The 19,554-nt window shown below is 39.2% G+C and overlaps 1 protein-coding gene across 2 annotated transcripts in view; it reads left to right on the top strand.

Annotated features, from left to right (window-relative positions):
* Positions 1-15,623, top strand: part of LTA4H (leukotriene A4 hydrolase) — a 32,254-nt gene extending 16,631 nt beyond the window's left edge. Inside the window, exons 7-19 of one of the 2 annotated variants that reach the window (XM_005680471.3) lie at positions 10-82; positions 355-495; positions 1,324-1,347; positions 1,822-1,892; positions 2,316-2,427; positions 2,973-3,117; positions 6,358-6,461; positions 6,883-6,953; positions 9,612-9,666; positions 11,274-11,369; positions 13,836-13,918; positions 14,567-14,671; positions 15,336-15,623. In XM_005680471.3, coding sequence (XP_005680528.1) covers positions 10-82; positions 355-495; positions 1,324-1,347; positions 1,822-1,892; positions 2,316-2,427; positions 2,973-3,117; positions 6,358-6,461; positions 6,883-6,953; positions 9,612-9,666; positions 11,274-11,369; positions 13,836-13,918; positions 14,567-14,671; positions 15,336-15,453 — 1,198 coding nt within the window. In that variant the 3' untranslated portion in view covers positions 15,454-15,623. Of the gene's footprint in view, positions 1-9; positions 83-354; positions 496-1,323; positions 1,348-1,821; positions 1,893-2,315; positions 2,428-2,972; positions 3,118-6,357; positions 6,462-6,882; positions 6,954-9,611; positions 9,667-11,273; positions 11,382-13,835; positions 13,919-14,566; positions 14,672-15,335 lie in introns of both variants that reach the window. The other variant, XM_013963989.2, reaches the window with a different exon arrangement.

Raw genomic sequence — 19,554 nt, 5'->3', positions numbered from 1 at the left:
ATTTTGCAGGCAGATTGGCCCAAGGACGTTGGTATGGTCTGAGAAAGAGCAGGTGGAAAAGTCTGCTTATGAATTTTCTGAGGTTGGTCATAAAGTTACCCTTTTTAAATAATAGTGATAGATGGTAGATTTAAGATTTTGAGTATGAAATGAATGGTTTTAAGTAATGTGGTAAAAGAGTAGAATAGTGTATCTTATTTTATATGAGTTTGCAGTTGATGTATTTTTGGGGTATCGTTTTCATTTAAAATAGCATCATTAATTCATAGCCTTCATAGAAGGCAATGCGTACTTTTAAGGAATTTATTATGGCAATGATTAAGATGTACAAATATATATGCATTCATTTTCCAGACTGAATCTATGCTTAAAATTGCAGAAGATCTGGGAGGCCCATATATTTGGGGGCAGTATGACCTGTTGGTCCTGCCGCCATCCTTTCCCTATGGCGGCATGGAAAACCCTTGCCTCACTTTTGTAACTCCTACTCTGCTGGTAAGTGTAAATTTTTCTTCATCTAAAGTTGAATTTGCCTCAAACATAAACCTAAATAAGAAGAAACTTTGGCTCCTAATAATTTTTTTAAAGTCTTTTCTCTTATTTATGTAATCTTTGTTTCTGATTTTATTGTTTCTTGTAGTTACTATCATCATATCAACTTCTAACTTGGCCATTTGGGAGAAAATAATATAGGTTCAAGGTGCTTTGGGATGCTGGGACTGGAGGGTTGTGGGATAACAGTCTATTGATGGATTGTGTATCCAGAGAAAGAAACGATACCATTTACACTTGGCATGTAGGTTCTGGTTAAAAGCAAAACAAAACTCCATTTACCATGACTAGGGAAGAATTAGCCCATAGTATATAGCTATATTTTATATGCCTTTGTAAGCTACTTGAAATCCTTCCTAAAACCAAGTGAGTAATGGATTGGCAACTAAATAAATAAAACACACCATGGTAGATACAGGACACTACAAAATTTTCTTAAATATACTGTGGGTATTAAGGAGAGAGTGAAAGAAAATAAGGGTACATTAAAAAAATGGAAGAGGAGAAATGTTTCTGGGAAATTAGAGACAAGTATACCTCCTGGTATTGGGAAAATTCCCAAGATTAAGGAGAAAAAGAATAATGCTATTTTTTAGTCCTGCATTTAAAAAAAATTTCCTCAATACATGTTGCTTTTGAACTATTTGGAGTACAATAGCAGAAATACAGTGAACCATAAATGCCAGACTATGTCTTGACATAGGCTGTCATTTAGATATAGTCTGTAATTTGATTTCTGAAATACTAAGGTAATTTTCTTTATTTTTTTAGGCTGGTGACAAGTCACTCTCCAATGTAAGTTAAAATGTGTTATCTTGTTGCAAGACATTACTACATTGTTTTTTTTCTGAAACAATTTATTTTTTAACTGAAGGATAATTTATGTACAGAATTTTGTTGTTTACTGTCAAACCTCAACATGTATCAGCCATATACTATGCTGTTAATTGCCTTAGATTTAAGAACATTTTATGGTTTGATCTCTTCATATATTTATGAAATATTTTTTAATGGAGTGATGTATCTATTTAATATTTTTTAAATAATGTTGAATTTCCATTTTTTTAACTCTACAATACTTTATGTTTGGCTAAATTGTGTTTGTTTTTTTGCTGAACTGAATAATTCCTTGAATATCTCAGTTAATGTAAAAAAACTGAAACTGTGGAAAAAATGAAATAAATTGAACAACATGGAATTGAAAAAAGTAGAATGCTTACATAATTAATTATTTTAGATTAAGATAATCACTTCCACTGTTTCCTTTAGGTTATAGCACATGAAATATCTCATAGTTGGACAGGAAATCTAGTGACCAACAAAACTTGGGATCACTTTTGGTAAGATTTATTATTATTCCTTCTTTATTGGTTCTTATTTTTTATTTCTTTCCCTACCTTCCACCTCTCTGGATTGTGTATATCTTTGTTATCATCTCTTTACAGGGTTGTTTTAATTCTGTAATATTTGGCGCAGTGTCAGATAGAATAGAGGTTTTCAGCTGATGCTATTTAGTTCATGGTGTGGTCACATTTTAACACAGGACACATAAAACCAGAGCCTGCACTGCCATCTTCTGGGCTAGGCTTCCTATTGCTCTGAACCAACTGCAAGGAAGCCATGCAGAGCAGTCTGCTTAGAGTGGAGTATTCACACTTTACAATTGTTTTGCTCTGTAGAAACACCAAAAAGAAAAGATCTTGTTGATCACATGCCTTTTTTCCCCAGCCATGCCAGTGTTTTTATTCTTTAATTTTTTTCAGGTTAAATGAAGGACATACCGTATACTTGGAACGCCACATTTGTGGACGACTGTTTGGTGAAAAGTTTAGACATTTTCATGCTCTGGGCGGATGGGGAGAACTCCAGAATTCGGTAAATGAGTCATACTTCTAAAAGCATCCATCCCAGGTTGTCTAAGTGAAACTCAAAGATTCAGTTTGTAAGGCAGCTTTACTTTACACTGTACGAAATGGCAATAAGAAAGTCATTTTTACCAGTGTGGGAAAGCAAGCAGATGCTGGTATTATGTTCTCTTGTTACATGTTAATCCTTTTCCTGTGTATGGTTGTGTTCATGACTAATCAGAGCTTACTGGGGGTTTACAATGAATATATTCAATGACTTTGAATTTTATTTGGTGTATTTATGTCATTTTTAAATGCTCTCTCCTGAGAGCTGAACTTGCTAACCAGGCACTGAAACATTGTTCTAGTCTAGGCAAGAAATATTACAGAATCTTACACTAGTAGCCATTCCATTAATTGATTTCCAGAAATGTGTGCTAACCACTCTCTAAATTCTCCTAAAATTTAGATTCCCCTAAAGTTATGACACTGAGTAAAGTAACCCTTCCTTGCTGGCTTGTCTGCAAGGTGGTAACCAGACTTCATACTTGAACTTTTCTCTGTGTCCCACAGATAAAGACTTTTGGGGAGACCCATCCTTTCACCAAACTCGTGGTTGACCTGACGAACGTAGACCCTGACGTGGCGTATTCTTCAGTTCCCTATGAGAAGGGCTTTGCTTTACTCTTTTACCTTGAACAGCTTCTTGGAGGACCAGGCAAGTAGTTGGCATTTTCTGATTTTTTTTCAAGAGTAATAAAGTTTCTAACTATTGTTTTTGTTTTATCTTATCCTTCCAGTTCATTCTTTATGTAGCTGCTGAAGAAAGCTATATCATCTTCTGACATTACCTCTCTATTTGAAACCTTGACTAGCCCCTCCATTCTGAATTGTACTGCTTCACTTCAAAGGAAAAAAAACCTCTTCAATATTTTAAAAATTAGGAAAATAGCTTATGCTCATTGAAAACACTTAATGTGGCATAGAAGGTTATAGGGGTGACAAGTGAGAGTCCCTCAGTTTAGTGTCTATGGCTCCAGATCTTTTTCTCAGTGTAAATGAATAGACAAGTACATATACTTATTTTAAATACAGAAAATGGATCATTCTATGTATTTGTTCTTCATTTTTTTACATTTGTTTTTTAATTCAACAATGGTTCACATATATCCTTCCATAACAGAATTTACAAATCTATCTTATGCTTTTTAATACCAGTTGTATGGAGTCTATGTAACCTTCCCCATTGATGAGCATTTAAGAGTACTCTCTTTTGGAAAAGAATATGAAAAAGAATATATGTATACACACACATATATGTACAATTGAATCACTTTCCTGTATAGCTAAAACTAATACAACGTTGTGCCAGGATCCAGCCCCGGTGGATCCAGGGAATTCGAAGCGGGGACGGCATCGGCATCTGAGGAATTAACTGCTTAATTAAAGATATGGAGGGAGATTAGAAAGAAATAGTGTAGTAGGAAAACAAGTGGAGAAAAGAGGTTGAATAACTTGGTTTACATAGAAAACCAATAAAACTCCAAGACAAGGAGTTTGCACCACCTATGTAGGCCACCGGCGCCCGCTTGAATAGCAGAGGGTCCCCCACCTTGGCTTCCCTCTCACGTGGGTCTTAGAAGTCAGGGCAAGTAAGTAGACATGGCGAGCCTCCACGCTCCAGATGGGAATTCAGCCAGAAAAGAAGAGAACGAGAAAAGACCACACGGGGGAAACCAGTCTTTCCAGGAACCGGTCCGTTTCTTTATTTTCCAGGTCCACTTTTATACTTTTAGTTGTACATACAGATAAATGTGTTCTCAGCATATCTTTGTTCTTACAAGGGTCTTACATTTGTTTCACAATATCTTCTGGTCTGGAGACCGATTAACATTTTATGGCCCCACCATTCTTTCTATTGATAAAGGTTAATCGATCAGAAAACTTGTTTCTCCTTAAGATCTATTTAGTCTTAAGATAGTGATAAAGTTGCATTTTTACATAGCAAGGACACAATGATTTGTAGCAAAGAAAGAGGAGTACAGTGATCTATAACAAAAGAGAAGGTTCATTAACTCAAAAGTCTAGTATTGCTAACATCAAAACGACTATACTTCTTTTTCTATATTCCAATTACATCGATTAACATACTTCCAGGTGCCTAAGGATATGGATGCCTGGCGGCAATCATTAACTCAGCAATGAAACCCTTCACCAACATGATTTTTATCCTTAGAAAAACCCTATGCTAACTAAGACTTTCAAAATATTCCAAACTCTCTGGGTTGTTTATGGTTGAGAGGTGGTAACCAATCATGTAGGTAGTAGCAGGAGTGTGGATAATCCTGTCACACAAGCTAGTCTGCCAGCACAGAGGTTTTTGGATGGAAGCACCCTTGTCACGCCCAGGAGATTTATTAATAGGAGTCCTAAGTTAACTCCTTTTCAGAGAGAGGTGGGGGGGGATAGCCCCCCGTATAATGTCAGAAGAGTAGGCGAAAAGCACAATGCAGTAAGGCAGGCAGACTCTGGTTTTGGGGCAGATGCACGAGCAGATCCAGCGAGGCTCCTTTAAACAACCCAGAGAGTTTGGAATATTTTGAAAGTCTTAGTTAGCATAGGGTTTTTCTAAGGATAAAAATCATGTTGGTGAAGGGTTTCATTGCTGAGTTAATGATTGCCGCCAGGCATCCATATCCTTAGGCACCTGGAAGTATGTTAATCGATGTAATTGGAATATAGAAAAAGAAGTATAGTCGTTTTGATGTTAGCAATACTAGACTTTTGAGTTAATGAACCTTCTCTTTTGTTATAGATCACTGTACTCCTCTTTCTTTGCTACAAATCATTGTGTCCTTGCTATGTAAAAATGCAACTTTATCACTATCTTAAGACTAAATAGATCTTAAGGAGAAACAAGTTTTCTGATCGGTTAACCTTTATCAATAGAAAGAATGGTGGGGCCATAAAATGTTAATCGGTCTCCAGACCAGAAGATATTGTGAAACAAATGTAAGACCCTTGTAAGAACAAAGATATGCTGAGAACACATTTATCTGTATGTACAACTAAAAGTATAAAAGTGGACCTGAAAAATAAAGAAACGGACCGGTTCCTGGAAAGACTGGTTTCCCCCGTGTGGTCTTTTCTCGTTCTCTTCTTTTCTGGCTGAATTCCCATCTGGAGCGTGGAGGCTCGCCATGTCTACTTACTTGCCCTGGCTTCTAAGACCCACGTGAGAGGGAGCCCAAGGTGGGGCACCCTCCACTATTCAAGCGGGCGCCGGTGGCCTACGTAGGTGGTGCAAACTCCTTGTCTTGGAGTTTTATTGGTTTTCTATGTAAACCAAGTTATTCAACCTCTTTTCTCCACTTATTTTCCTACTACACTATTTCTTTCTAATCTCCCTCCATATCTTCAATTAAGCAATTAATTCCTCCGTCCCCACTTTGAATTCCTTGGATCCACCAGGGCTGGACCCTGGCAACAATGTAAATGAATGATACCTCAATTAAAAAAATAAAAACTTATTTGATTAGATAAATAAATAACTGTACTGTCTTTTGGACTTTGACTTAATAGACTTTGAAAGCCCGTCCTCATCTGGATCCATCCTGCCTGTCCAATTTTATTTTCCTCCTCTCTAGTCATACTCAGATCGTTGCTTTTAGAATTTATGTTGTGTATTCCTTTTCTGTGTCTTATGTCATCCTCTTATCTCTAATTAGGATTTCTCTTCTACCTTCCACCAAATTACATATGTTCTTCAAGGTACAACTTAAATTCTACCTCTACTTTTGAACATTTTGACATTATTCTATCCTTGTAGCCCTCTCTGCTTTTCCTTTTCTCTGAGTGTTCTCTGAGGTTTGGTACAATGTGCCCAAAAAATATATTAACCAATTACTTATCTATTAATTGACTTTTTCTTTTTTTTCTTCTTTTTAAAAAACCTTAGAGGTTTTCCTAGGATTCTTAAAGGCTTATGTTGAGAAATTTTCCTACAAGAGCATAACTACTGATAACTGGAAGGATTTCTTGTATTCCCACTTTAAAGATAAGGTTGGATTTTAAGACTTTTCTTATTTTGCATGTCTAATCTGTCTTTATTTAATAGCTATTTGTTAGGCCGATTTGAGTTACCTGATAGTGGTACTGGCCCAGAATTTAAGACTCAATCTTTCATTGAATGTTTTCCTATTTAAAATGTGGTCTCAACAGGATGAACTAATGTATAGAATTTTCCTATATCAGAGCAACCTGCAATAATATGTTCAGAGATTTGTGTGCTTACTTGATTTTCTTATTTATTTAAAAGAATACTGCTGATTAATATACATTTATTTCAGAGAGACTTAAAAATTTTCTTGCACATCAGTATAGACCAAATTATATGTTTGAGGACCTAAAAATCTGTTTTAGATTTTTTTTTTCAATAGAAAAGATTATTCTGTAGCAAACTGCGTGTGCCTTCTCTTCTCAGGTTGATATTCTCAATCAAGTGGATTGGAACACCTGGCTGTACTCTCCTGGACTGCCCCCTGTAAAACCCAAGTAAGTGCTTACATTCTAATGCTTTCCTTCTCATTCTCTGAAATCCTAGAGCTCCTCAAAGTATCTGAGAGAATTTTATGCCTTCCTTAAGCTATTACTAGTTTGTAATAAGAGTTGAGTTCTTAGGTGTTAGAAGCTTAACCCTGGGGTCAAAAAAGTAATTTCCGTGATATTATAAGTATAAATTAGTTCAAGTCATTGTGGGTAATTACTGAGAGGGCTTCTCTGGTGTCTCAGTGGTAAAGAACCTGCCTGCCAATGTAGGAGATGTGGGTTTGATCCCTGGGTTGGGAAGATTCCCCTGGAGAAGGAAGTGGCAACCCACTCCAGGATTCTTGCCTGGGAAATTCCTTGGACAGAGGAGCCTGTCAGGCTATAGTCTGTGGAGTCGCAAAGAGTCAGACGTGACACAGCAACTAAACAACAGCAACAGTTATTTAGTGCCTCCTTTCTGCACAAAGATGGTGAGAGATACAGAAAAGAATAAGATACTACCCTTTTCTTGAAAACCTTTGCAATAAGAAAAATAATACAAAAGCCTTATGTTCATTATTACAATAGTGTCATAAATTACCATCCCCACTTCCAGAGGAGGTATATTAGGCTTAGCTAGAGTAAAGTGTCTTGCCAAAGGTTGCACAGCAGGTAATGAGAGTTGAGATTTAAACCTTGGTTGCCATCAACCCATTATACAGCCTTTTAAACAAAGCACCCTCCTTAAAGCAGGGGCCTGAATCCTGGTCTTCCAAGAGTCCTGTTCAGGGATGCTGACTATTCCGTGTTGCAGCCAGGAACTTGCTGTTCCCTCTACCTGAGTACTCTTTACAGTTAATTTCAGTCTCAACTCAAGAACCACTTTCTCATGGGAGCACTCCTTGACCTCTCTAAGTCAAGTCTCCCATTTTGGGTTTCTCAGTGCTGTGGATCACTTCTTCACAGTTGTTGCCACGATTGTAATCTTAAATTTATTTGTGTAATTATTAAGTCTTTCTTCTTCACTCCACTGAAGCACCAGGAAAACAGGGCTCATACCTGGTTCACCCGTTACTTTTCCTAGGACCTTTCCCTAAGAAAGGGTTGCTTTGCCTTCCTGGTCTAATCCTTATTTAATTTTTTTTGTTACATTGAGAAGGAAGTTTCAGGCACCAAGAAACAGACCAGCTGAAGGTTGGTTTGTTTTGTTGGTTTTTTTTTTTACTGTCCTGCTATTTCTTATGAAATCAGTGCTAAGTCATGTTCTAATTGAAGGTAATTTACATCCTGAGCAGTCAAGGACCTCTGGTCCCACTTTGGGCTCGAGGGCAGTCAAAAGGGCCTGCCCGCTGCTCACAGCCTGACTACGTCATGAAAATAAACTGGCAACTAATTCAAAAAAGATCACTGCTGGGAACTCTCTGGTTGCACAGTGGTTAGGACTCCACGCTCTCATTGCTAAGGGCCCAGGTTCAATCCCTTGTCAGGAAATTAGAATCCCACAAGCCATGGGGCCACAAAAGAAAATGCAAACATAAAGAAGGTCACTGCTTTGACCCTTTTATTATCTTGCCCCATGGCACAAACTCTTGAAAGCAAATTCAGTGGTCACTTCTAATCAAAACTTACCTCATTTAGGCCCTGCAAGACAGGTACCCCTCTGTGTTTTAATAGAAACATTTCACATCAAGCAAGCATGACTTACAGACAAAGAGAGATGTTTTACAAGAATTTCACACACATTACATGGTCTCTTCCATTGTTGCAAAATGTATGATTTGTTTTCCAAGCTGAGGACGCATAAACCTTAACATAAGTTGCTTTGCTTAATGGTCAGGGTTTGTTAATTCTGTTTTCTTCTGAAAAGAGAGGAACAAAATCACAAGATTTCAGAGTCTCCCAAGGGTGTCACCATTATTTCCCCATCATCTAGAATAGTGCCTAGCACATAGCAGTTACTGGCAGATCTGGTGGATGATTAGAAGGTTGGAACCATGGGAGGTAAAATCCACGACAGCAAGGACCTTGTGGTGTTTGCCATGTCGTCCTGTGTACCCTCAACTGCTCCTGCCATCAGAAAACACTGCATATGCTCAGCCCAGCCCCTTCAGCACATACTACTGAAGCATGTGACAGTCTCTGCTACGATGTTTGCCATTCTCTCCAATGCACGATCCAGTGTTGGGGCTTCCCTGGTGGTCAAGAATCCACCCTGCAGTGCAAGGGACAGCGGTTGGATCCCACACGCCTCGGGGCAAGTAAGCCAGTGCGCCACAGCTACTGAACCCAGGCTCTAGAGCTTGTGCTCCACGACAAGAGCAGCCACTACACTGAGAACCCCACATACCACAGTGAGAAGACCACACAGAGTGATGGAAAGTAGCCCCTGCTTGCTACAGTGAGAGAAAGCCCCTGTGAAGCAACAAAGACCCAGCACAGACAATAATAATAAATAAAAACAAAATAATCCAGTGCTTCATTAATTTGGTATCTACTTGGATTTCTGTGTTCTTAGAGGATATCAGTCATATTTAAATCAGGTAGATTTCCTATTGCCGTCACTCTGGGGTTATTTTCAAAAGAACTTTGAGATTTAAGTATGTTCTATAATTTCAGAATGGCATTGATGCAAAAGCATGTGGTTTTGGATAAAATATAAACTCTAATATTTTTTCATTGTTGCAGTTATGATATGACCCTGACAAATGCTTGCATTTCCTTGAGTCAAAGATGGATCACTGTGAGTAGTAATGTATGGTTTTTGCCTTCTTTTTGAGTTGTACAAATATGTCTCTGCTCAGTGAAGTGGGGGCGTGGTGCTTTACTTATGAACTCATGTGCTCGGAAAGGCTATTCATTCAGTCTGGTTTGTCCAAAATAATATATACCAGCCCCCAGTGTGTAAAGTTAAATTTGAGGGGAAAACAAATGGATGTTGATGATATTGGTTCTGATTTTCTTGATCTTAAAAGGGAAAGGGGAATATAGGCCTCTTAGGGGAGAGGAAATGATTTTTAGGAACGATGAATATAGGGGCCCTTAGAAGAAGAGATAGGGAGGCATAGTTTCCCCCAAAGTTTGGGAATGGAGTGTAAGAGAGGAGTAGAAAGCTCCAGGTATTAGGAGAACCAAGGGAAAGCCAGCAAAAGGAAAAGAAACCAAATCAGGAGTAAGGCAAACCAGGAAAACACCACAAGAAACCATGACAAAGATACTCTGGTTTTAAACAAAATATGAACATAAGAAAATATAAAATTCAACAGTTTCCCGTCAGAGCAGAGGCTGACTGTGCTCACATGTACCTCCTCTGTCCGCACTTTGCCCTCCCCACCTCATTCTTCCCTCTACCCACCTGGCCCTGCCATGGAACCGTGACCCTGAATTTTGGTTTTATCTTTTCCCTGCTCTTTATGTTTTTACCACTAATGAGTATATCCTAGATAGTTTAAATTTGCATGTTTTTAAGCAGAGAATGAGATCTGTAACTTCTAATATTGAGATCAGTTTCTAAAAAGGGAAGCAGTTCTGATATTAAGGGCATTTTGAAGGGGAGGAAGCTGTAAAATAATGCTTTTATACAAAGATGTATATGCATACATTAAATTTTCAGGAGGGATATACAAGGAACTATTAATATAGGTTTCTGAGGAGTGGGACTTAGAGACAGGGAGCAAAAGCAGAGGAATTTTTCATTTGGTCCTATTTCATTTTTTTTTCCAAACCTTTGCATATATTTCTTTTAAAAGAAACCCTAGTTTAAAATAATTTGAAACTATTTTAAAAGATTCTAAAAATACCCATTTCGATAAGCTTTATTAATATTCCTTAATCATTTCCTCAAAGATAAATCACAGTGAATCCTAAATTGAAAAGTACAGAAGCACTTTTTTTTCCTTGGACAGTTTCCAAGATTTAAGCAGGGGCAAAGAGAATATGTGGAGATGAAGGGAAAGATCTGTTTGTGGCCTTATGTGTTCCTTAGTGTGGTATTTTAAAGAATATGCAATATAATTTTTTACCCACATGTTTGAATTGGCCTGTAAATTACCTGCCATGTATTTTGCAGTGTTTCTTTACTTTGGAAATCTATATAATACAAATGGCAGAGGATGTCAAAAGTTTCCTCCACTCCTGACAGTCTAATTTTTCTTAAGTAATATAGATCTAGGAATCATATCAGCTCTTTAACTTACACTGATGCCATCTCAGAATGATTTAAAATAGCTAACGCTTAATTTAATTTTTTTATAATCTTATGTATTTCTTTCTTAACTTTTATGTCAGATAAACCAATACATTTTGCGGAGTTGTACATGAATGTAAATAATCAGGCAACATTTATTTCAGGCCAAAGATGATGATTTAAATTCATTCAGCTCAGCAGACCTAAAAGACTTCTCTTCCCATCAAGTGAATGAATTTTTAGCACAGATGCTCCAGAGTGTAAGTACTAGTGTAAGTACTAAAATATTAGAAATTAAAATGGGGATAAAGGCACAGTATTGGAAAAGTATTAATGTGGAAACTAACAGAAAAAAATGATTTGTTAAAATTCATTTGTTTACTTAAAAACATTTGTTGATTGAATGCCTGCTATGTTTAATACAGTGCTGAATATAAAAGTATGTAAGAAAGAAATATCCCATGTCCTCAAAAAGTTTATAAGCTACTAGGAAAGGTCACACATGCAAAATTTAGCAGTAAAAGGAGGAATTTTAGGTGTCATTTGTAAAAAAAGGGAAGGAGGAGTCCCTTCCAACTGGGGTAATCAGGAAGGATTTGAGGGGACTGGGGATTGATCTGAGCAGAACAGTCAGCAGGCGGGTAGAAATTCAAGTCGGAAGGAGTAGAACATGACAGTGTGGCTGGTGTTGCAGGAGGAGGAAGCTGTGGGTTTGGGAAAGAGGTTAATGGAGAGAACACAAGAAAGACTGCTGGGACCTGATGTGACAAGTCTGGAATGCCAGGCTAGGAATGTTAGATGTGATTCTAGATAGGAGCGAAGGATTTCACATTTTTAATGATGAGTGATCTGATGCAATGGTGATTATGACGACTATTCCTCTGATGCTGGGGAGGCTGGATGGAATGAGGAATGCTGGCAGTGAAGTTAGTTGGGAGACTCAAAGGAGCCCGGGACAGGAGGGAGGGAGCTGGTGGGAAGGGAAAGAACAGAAGAAGGAGATCACAGGATGGAGCAGGGGGTTTGAGGATTCACTGGATTAGGGGTTAACAGGAAGAAGTCCAGGCAGATTTGAAGGTTTCAAAGCCAGGGGATTGAATGAATATGCACAGCTGAGAGGAGATGCTGTAAGTTGAGTGGGACACAGTGAGGTCTTTCTTATTATAAGACAGGTCCTTAGACCTTAGAGTTAACACTTCTAAGGACCTTGAGAGGGATGGAGACTTTTGAACAGAATTTCCTGTGGAATCGATACAAGATGAATAGCACTTTACAGCAATGGGCGCTTTAGAGCATTTTTTAGTGCGTGAGGCCATCCTCACACACTTCTGTAGCCCCTCCTGCCCTGTCTCCTGGAACTGCGAAAAGAGAAATGATGGGATGACTGGGGAGCAGGCACGTCAAACACTGGGAGAGGAAGGGCACTGAGGACAAGACCTTAACCCGCTGGCCAGCCTGGCTTGACTTGGAGCCGAGTTGAATTGAAACAATTCGGGAAGGGTCTCGCAGTCAGTGAGAGCAGAGATGGTTAATGAGTGGGAGTGAGGTTCTGTAAGATAAAGTCATGGCTGGAGCAGAGTTACCAACTACCTCATGGTTCCCCAGCCTGCATCATGCAGGCACCACGGACTCTCCGCTTGACCAAACTGAACTCTTCTTTCTCTCCTTCACCAAACTTGTTCTCCCTTTAGGGCGGGTTAACCTGGGCACAGGGGCTTCCCAGATGGCACAGTGGTAAAGAATCCACCTGCCAGTGCAGGAGATGAAAGAGATGTGGGTTCAATCCCTGGGTTGGGAAGATCCCCTGGAGGAGGAAAGGGCAACCCATTCCATTATTGTTGCCTGGAAAATTCCACGGACAGAGGAGCCCAGTGGGCTATAGTCTGTGAGGTTGCAAAGAGTCAGACATGAGTGAGCACACTCTCACACACACAACTTGGGCACAAGAGTTGATGAACCCCCTGAAACTGTACGCATAAGTTTGTGTTCATATATGTACTTTCCCCTTAAGGAAAGGGTACATAATAGTCATCAGATTCTGAAAAAGGCCTGTAAGATAAAAATTTAAAAACTGCTATTTTGTAGGGATATGGATAATTTAAAAGGGATTTCAGAGGAAACATACAAAGATAACACTGGGGGAACTCGGTGAGGAAGAAAATTAACTGTGATTGAATCTGGAGAATAGAATAAATTTAAGATATGTAAAGTATAAGGAAGAACTTGAAAGATTCTGGAAAGGGTCTGAAAGTTACTATTTATATACATCCAAAAGTCTCAAGAGAGTACTTCTCATTTAATTCTCTGTGTATCTTGCAAATTAAATTAACCCTTGGCTCTGTAGTGCTTCCCTGGTGGCTCAGATGGTAAAGGATCTGCCTGCAGTGCAGGAGACCTGGGTGAGGAAGAGCCCCTGGAGAAGGAAGCGGCTAACCACTTCAGTATTCTTGCCTGGAGAATTCTATGGAGCCTGATGGGCTACAGTCCGTGGGGTCGCAAAGAGTTGGACACGACTGAGTGACTGACACTTTGCCTTCTAGCAGGACATCTGTATTCAGAATAAGTTGGCACAAAATTTATCTTAGTGTGCATTTGTTTGTTTTTATCTAACTTATTGCTGTATTATACACTTGAGGATTTTAATCTGGCTAAGAATTTCTCTCCCACTCCTTTCTTCCAAGGAATCCTGTTGAAATGATACATTATACTTCTTTATTTTGCTCTAGGCACCTCTTCCATTGGGGCACATAAAGCGAATGCAAGAGGTGTACAACTTCAATGCCATTAACAATTCTGAAATACGATTCAGGTACATCATTTTAACTTGTCTCTGTGGAAGAAAGTGGAAAACTAGTTTAACAGGTAGAGAAAGGGGAAGCAGCATATGAGACATACATGAGTCTCAAGAAATCCTTGTTAAATTTACTGCATCTAGATACAGAATTATAGTGGTCTTTAAGGAATAGTTGCAGTGTCTGTAATATGATCATATTAATTTTTGTTAGAATTTTCTGTAAGCTTTTCTTGCCTTTAAAAAAATTAGAATTAAGGATCCAGTGGTAAATCAGCACTCTTCCACAACTAACCAAACGGGCTCTGAAATGGGAACATCCAGAAATCTTTGATTCTGTCCATCTTTCTTAATTTAAATTTGGTAGTATAAGCCTGAATCAAAGTTTAATTCCTTCATAAATTACATATGTTAGACCCATGAGCACCTACATAATCCAAATTCTAAAACATGATATTTTTCAAGAACACACTCTTCTTCCTTCTCTTCTCCAATTATTGAATGATATATATAAGGATTTGAGATTCTCAGAAGGACATAATATAAAGTGGTGTACAGTGCAGCTATAATGGGATTATTTATCATTACAAAAGTTTTCAGATATGCCTGTCATATCCTGTTTCCACCTCATTTCCCACCCCATACCCCCTAAAATCCTCCTTTTAGATGGTTACGACTCTGCATTCAATCGAAATGGGAGGAAGCAATTCCTTTGGCTCTAAAAATGGCAACTGAACAAGGAAGGATGAAGTTTACACGGCCCTTATTCAAGTAAGAACCAAGCCTTACTGTGCTTTGATTTTACATTAAGAATGGGAAAGAAAAATCTTAAACAGATATTTTTGTTGTTGCTATAATACTTTGTAAAGTGCAATCTAAAAATAATATTTTTAAATTTGTTAAAGATTATAGATATAATTTTGGAATAGGAGTTAACATTTCTAAATGTTTTAAATTTGAGATGATTTTGTAGCTTTTTAAAGATTATCTGTTATGGGCCAGCCAAATAGGATTAGATGCTGCTGAAAGGAAATAAATTGAAGGCAATCTTATATACACAGGAAGATCTTTAAAATCAAGTAGAAGATCATTGGTGAGTAGGGAAGCACAAGAAAAAAGTGTCTGAAGTTAAATGCAAGAAAGATCAAGCAGGTAAATCCAAACCTGTTTAATTCAAATGTTGCAATTAAGTAGAAGAATAGGTTGCTTGACATTTAATAAAGGAATGCTTGGTAAAATTGAAAAAAGTTGTTATCTTGGCCACAAGATACAATTTAAAAATACCTCAGTGAAATTATTTTGACTATGAATTTGACAGGAATTCTGAAAAAAATATAACCTGACATATCTATTATTAATCTGTTTGCTTTGCAAGCATAATAAAATTTGCCAAAACAAGTCAACAAGTCATTATCTTTTTTTTTTTTTAACACAGGGACCTTGCTGCCTTTGACAAATCCCGTGATCAAGCCATCCGTACCTACCAGGAGCACAAGGCGTCCATGCACCCTGTGACTGCCATGCTTGTGGGGAAAGATTTAAAAGTGGATTAAGGACCTGCCCATTGGTGATGTCAGATATTTCTCTTTTTAAAATCAAATTCATAAAAAAATACAACACTTCAGCTCACATTGTAATTAAAAATGTCTTTTAGTTTTGGTTTTTTATTGTTTTGTCAGTTATTTTTTTCGTAAATAAAGCTGAGCTACCTCCCCCAGCTGCACCCCCTGGTGGCGTATTCTTTGTACAGTGAATTTTAGCAAAGCTTAACCTTTTGATTTATAAATGTCAGGTGTTTCAATTATTTCATATTCATTTTCTCCCTATATGGTCACAAGATAGACATGTCAACATATTATTATTTACCTCTTATTTTAAGCTCTCTAATTTGAGTCTTCTGCACACCAAAAATTCAGCATAATTAAGATTTTTCTTTTTAAATAAACTTACACATGAATACTTGGTTAGATTTACTCATCACCCAGCTGGTGGACATAGGATCAACTCCCTTACCAAAAATGTATAAACTGGTGGGAGCACTCTGCTCCCCATACCTGGATCCCCTGCTGGCCTGTTCTCCTGTCTGTTAGGGTCAGATGGTCAACCTGAATACCCTGCTTCTTCCCTCAGGTATTACCCGACCATCTTTTCAACCTGCCTCATCTCCTTCAGTTCAGTTCAGTTCAGTCGCTCAGTTGTGTCCGACTCTTTGCGACCCCATGAATCGCAGCACGCCAGGCCTCCCTGTCCATCACCAACTCCTGGAATTCACTCAGACTCACGTCCATCGAGTCAGTGATGCCATCCAGCCATCTTGTCCTCTGTCGTCCCCTTCTCCTCCTGCCCCCAATCCCTCCCAGCATCAGATTCTTTTCCTTAGTGATCAGCAAACATTCTCCACCAACAAACAGCATACAGCACCGAGAAAGAAATAATTAAAAACAATGCAACAAGTTGATCCACATGAGAGAGTAACAAAATACCCCCATGAATGTAATCAAGTGCCCTAGGGTGCCTCAGCACGGAGTTTGGGAACCACTGTTAGGATGCTTTGATCGTAAGTGATAGCAACCCCGATGACTGGACTTCAGAAAGGGAAAAGGATCATTTTAAGAATACAGGGTAAGGGGAGGTTATCAGCATCTGAGGACAGACAGAAGGGCACTGACACCAGGACAGGAGAGACATCAGTACTCTTTTATCTTCCACTTCTATTTGCAAACAGTCGGACACAACTGAGTGACTGAACTGAACTGGCCCACCTTGTATAGTCCAGCCACCCCTAGCTTTACTGTTGCAGATAGTTCTTGCCATGTGGAGAGACTGTCTTAATTCCAAATTCCCATAGGTGAGACTCTGACCCAGCTTTGATCCACCCATGGCCAAATAAACTCTAGCAAAGAGGAATGGTGTCTTGAAGGATAAATGTAGGTTGGGGTATATCATCATTAAATACCTTCCAAAAGTGCTAATGTAAAAAGAGGGGGAAGGTCTTAAATTGAAGCAAACACCTTGGCCCTTCTTGTAATCCTGAGACTTCCCTGCTCTCACTCTCCCAAACAGGCCTCTCCCTTTGGGCATGTTTCTACGCTGCAGTGTGATTCTGTTTTCAAGGTCTTGCTCTCACTCATCTCCATGCTGGGACTATCAGAGGACAGAGTTCAGCTCACATTCATGGTATATAGTCACATTCTATGTGACTGTGTGCATTCTCAGTTACTCAGTTGTGTCTGACTCTTTGCAACACCATGGACTATATAGCCTGCCAGGCTCCTCTGTCCATGGGATTCTCCAGGCAGGAATACTGGAGTTGCCATTTCCTCCTCCAAGGGGTCTTCCCAACCCCAGGGATAGAACATGCATCTCTTGCTTCGGCAGGCAGATTCTTTACCATTGGGCCACCTGGGAAGCCCTAAGTGATTGGACTTGAGCAAATCCATGGACACAGATGATGCTTTAGGAGTCTTCCCTTGATCTATAAACATACCCCATACTCTAAGCTAATGTCCTTTTTCAGTTACACTGATTAGCGATACTGAACATGAATTGGGGCCAGGGAGGCAGGAGGGTGGTCTTGAACGTGATGGAGGAGGTAGGGGGCGCTAGAGACAAACGTTCATAGAGATTTACCTGGAGCCAGCTCAGTGGCAGCTACGCTTATTCAGCTAATACACTTAATCAGCTCAACATACATTTAACTCAGCTAATACGTGTATGGCAGCCCACTCCAGTATTCTTGTCTGGAGAATCCCGGGGACAGAGGAGCCTGGTGGGCTGCCATCTATGGGGTCGCACAGAGTCGGACATGACTGAAGCCACTTAGCAGCAGCAGCAGCAATAAGTGTATGTAGAATGTCTTTGAACTCAGCAAATACACTTACTCAGCTCAACATACACTTACTCAGCTAATAAGTGTATGTTGAATGTCTTTGTACCTGGCTGGGTTCATACATAATTTTTGAGTGAACAAAAATGAGTAATTTCTGGGTGTGGAGAAAAGAGAATCATCCAACGTGGGAATGTATATTGGTGCAGCCACTGTGGAGAATAGTATGGAGGCTCCTCAGAAAACTAAAAACAGAACTTCCACATGATCCTGCAATCCCACTCCTGGGTATATATCCAGACAAAACTATTCAAAAAGATACATGCACCCCTGTGTTCATAGCAGCACTATTCACAATAGCCAAGACATGGAAACAATCGGAATGTCCATCGACAGGTGAATGGATAAAGATGTGGTGCATACATGCAGGCACTTCCCTGCTGGCTCAGTCGGTAAAGAATCTGCCTGCAATGCAGGAGACATGGGTTTGATCCCTGGGTTGGGAAGATCCCCTGGAGAACGGAACAGCTACCCACTCCCGTATTCTTGCCTGGAGAATTCCATGGACAGAGGAGCCTGGTAGGCTACAGTCCATGGGGTCGCAAAAAGTCAGACACAACTGAGCAAACTTTCACTGTCTTTCTTTCACATTTGTATATAGTAGAATACTGCTTAGCCATAAAAAAGAATGAAATAATGCCATTTGCAACAGCATGGATGCAACTAGAGATTATCATACTAAGTGAAGTAAGTCCAAAAGAGAAAGATGAATACTATATGATGTCACTTACATGTGGAATCTAAAGTATGATACAAATGAACCTCTCCATGAAACAAACAGAATCACAGATAGAGTACAGATTGGTGGTTGCTATGGGGAGGTGGCTGGGGGAGAGAGGGAGTGGGAGGCTGTGGTTGGCAGATGTAAGCTGTTACATATAGTATGGATAAAAAAGGTCCTCCTGTATAGCACAGGGAACTATAGTCAATATACTGTGATAAACCATCACGGAAAAGACTTTTAAAAAGAATGTATATATGTATATACAACTGAATCATGGTTGCTGTATAGCAATAATTAACACTGTAAATCAACTATGCTTCAATTAAAAAAAATAACTTCTATATAATGCTAAAGAAGAAGGGAAGAAGCCCAGAGAAGGGCCATTTACCCCCACTGAAGGGTTTAGGAGAAGGAAATGGTAACCCACTCCAGTGTTCTTGCCTGGAGAATCCCAGGGATGGAGGGGCCTGGTGGGCTGCCGTCTATGGGGTTGCACAGAGCCGGACATGACTGAAGTGACTTAGTAACAGCAGCTTAGCAGAGGGGTTTAGAGGATGCTTCCTGGAGAAGAGAAGGCCTAAAATGAGATTGAAGAAATAAGAAATATCTAGCCAAGCAAAGAAAGATCACTCATGATGCAATGAAGATCTCGTGTGCCTCAGATAAGACATGATGCAGCCAAATAAAATTTTTTTTAATATATTGTTTTAAAAAGTCTCAATGATAGTCATCACAGACAATTTCATAGCATTTCCATTGTACCCGGTGCTGCTCTAAGAGCTTCACATGTAAGAACTCATTTAGTCCTCCAAACAGCCCTTTGAAATAGGTGCTACTATCATCTTCATTTTGTAGGTGAAGAAACTGAGGCCCAGAGAAGTCAAGTAACTTGCCCAGAGGTCACACAGTCAGGAAATGGCAGGGCTAGGATTTGAGCACAGGTAGGGATTCCCACTGGCAAGAGTGAACATTGACATTCTAGGAATCAGTTAACTAAAATGGACTGGAATGGGTGAATTTAACTCAGATGACCATTATATCTAC

Source organism: Capra hircus, chromosome 5, assembly GCF_001704415.2.
Source record: "Capra hircus breed San Clemente chromosome 5, ASM170441v1, whole genome shotgun sequence".
Lineage (NCBI taxonomy): Eukaryota > Metazoa > Chordata > Mammalia > Artiodactyla > Bovidae > Capra > Capra hircus.
The sequence above is the reverse complement of the archived record's forward strand: the minus strand, read 5'-3'. Positions and strand labels throughout refer to the sequence as shown.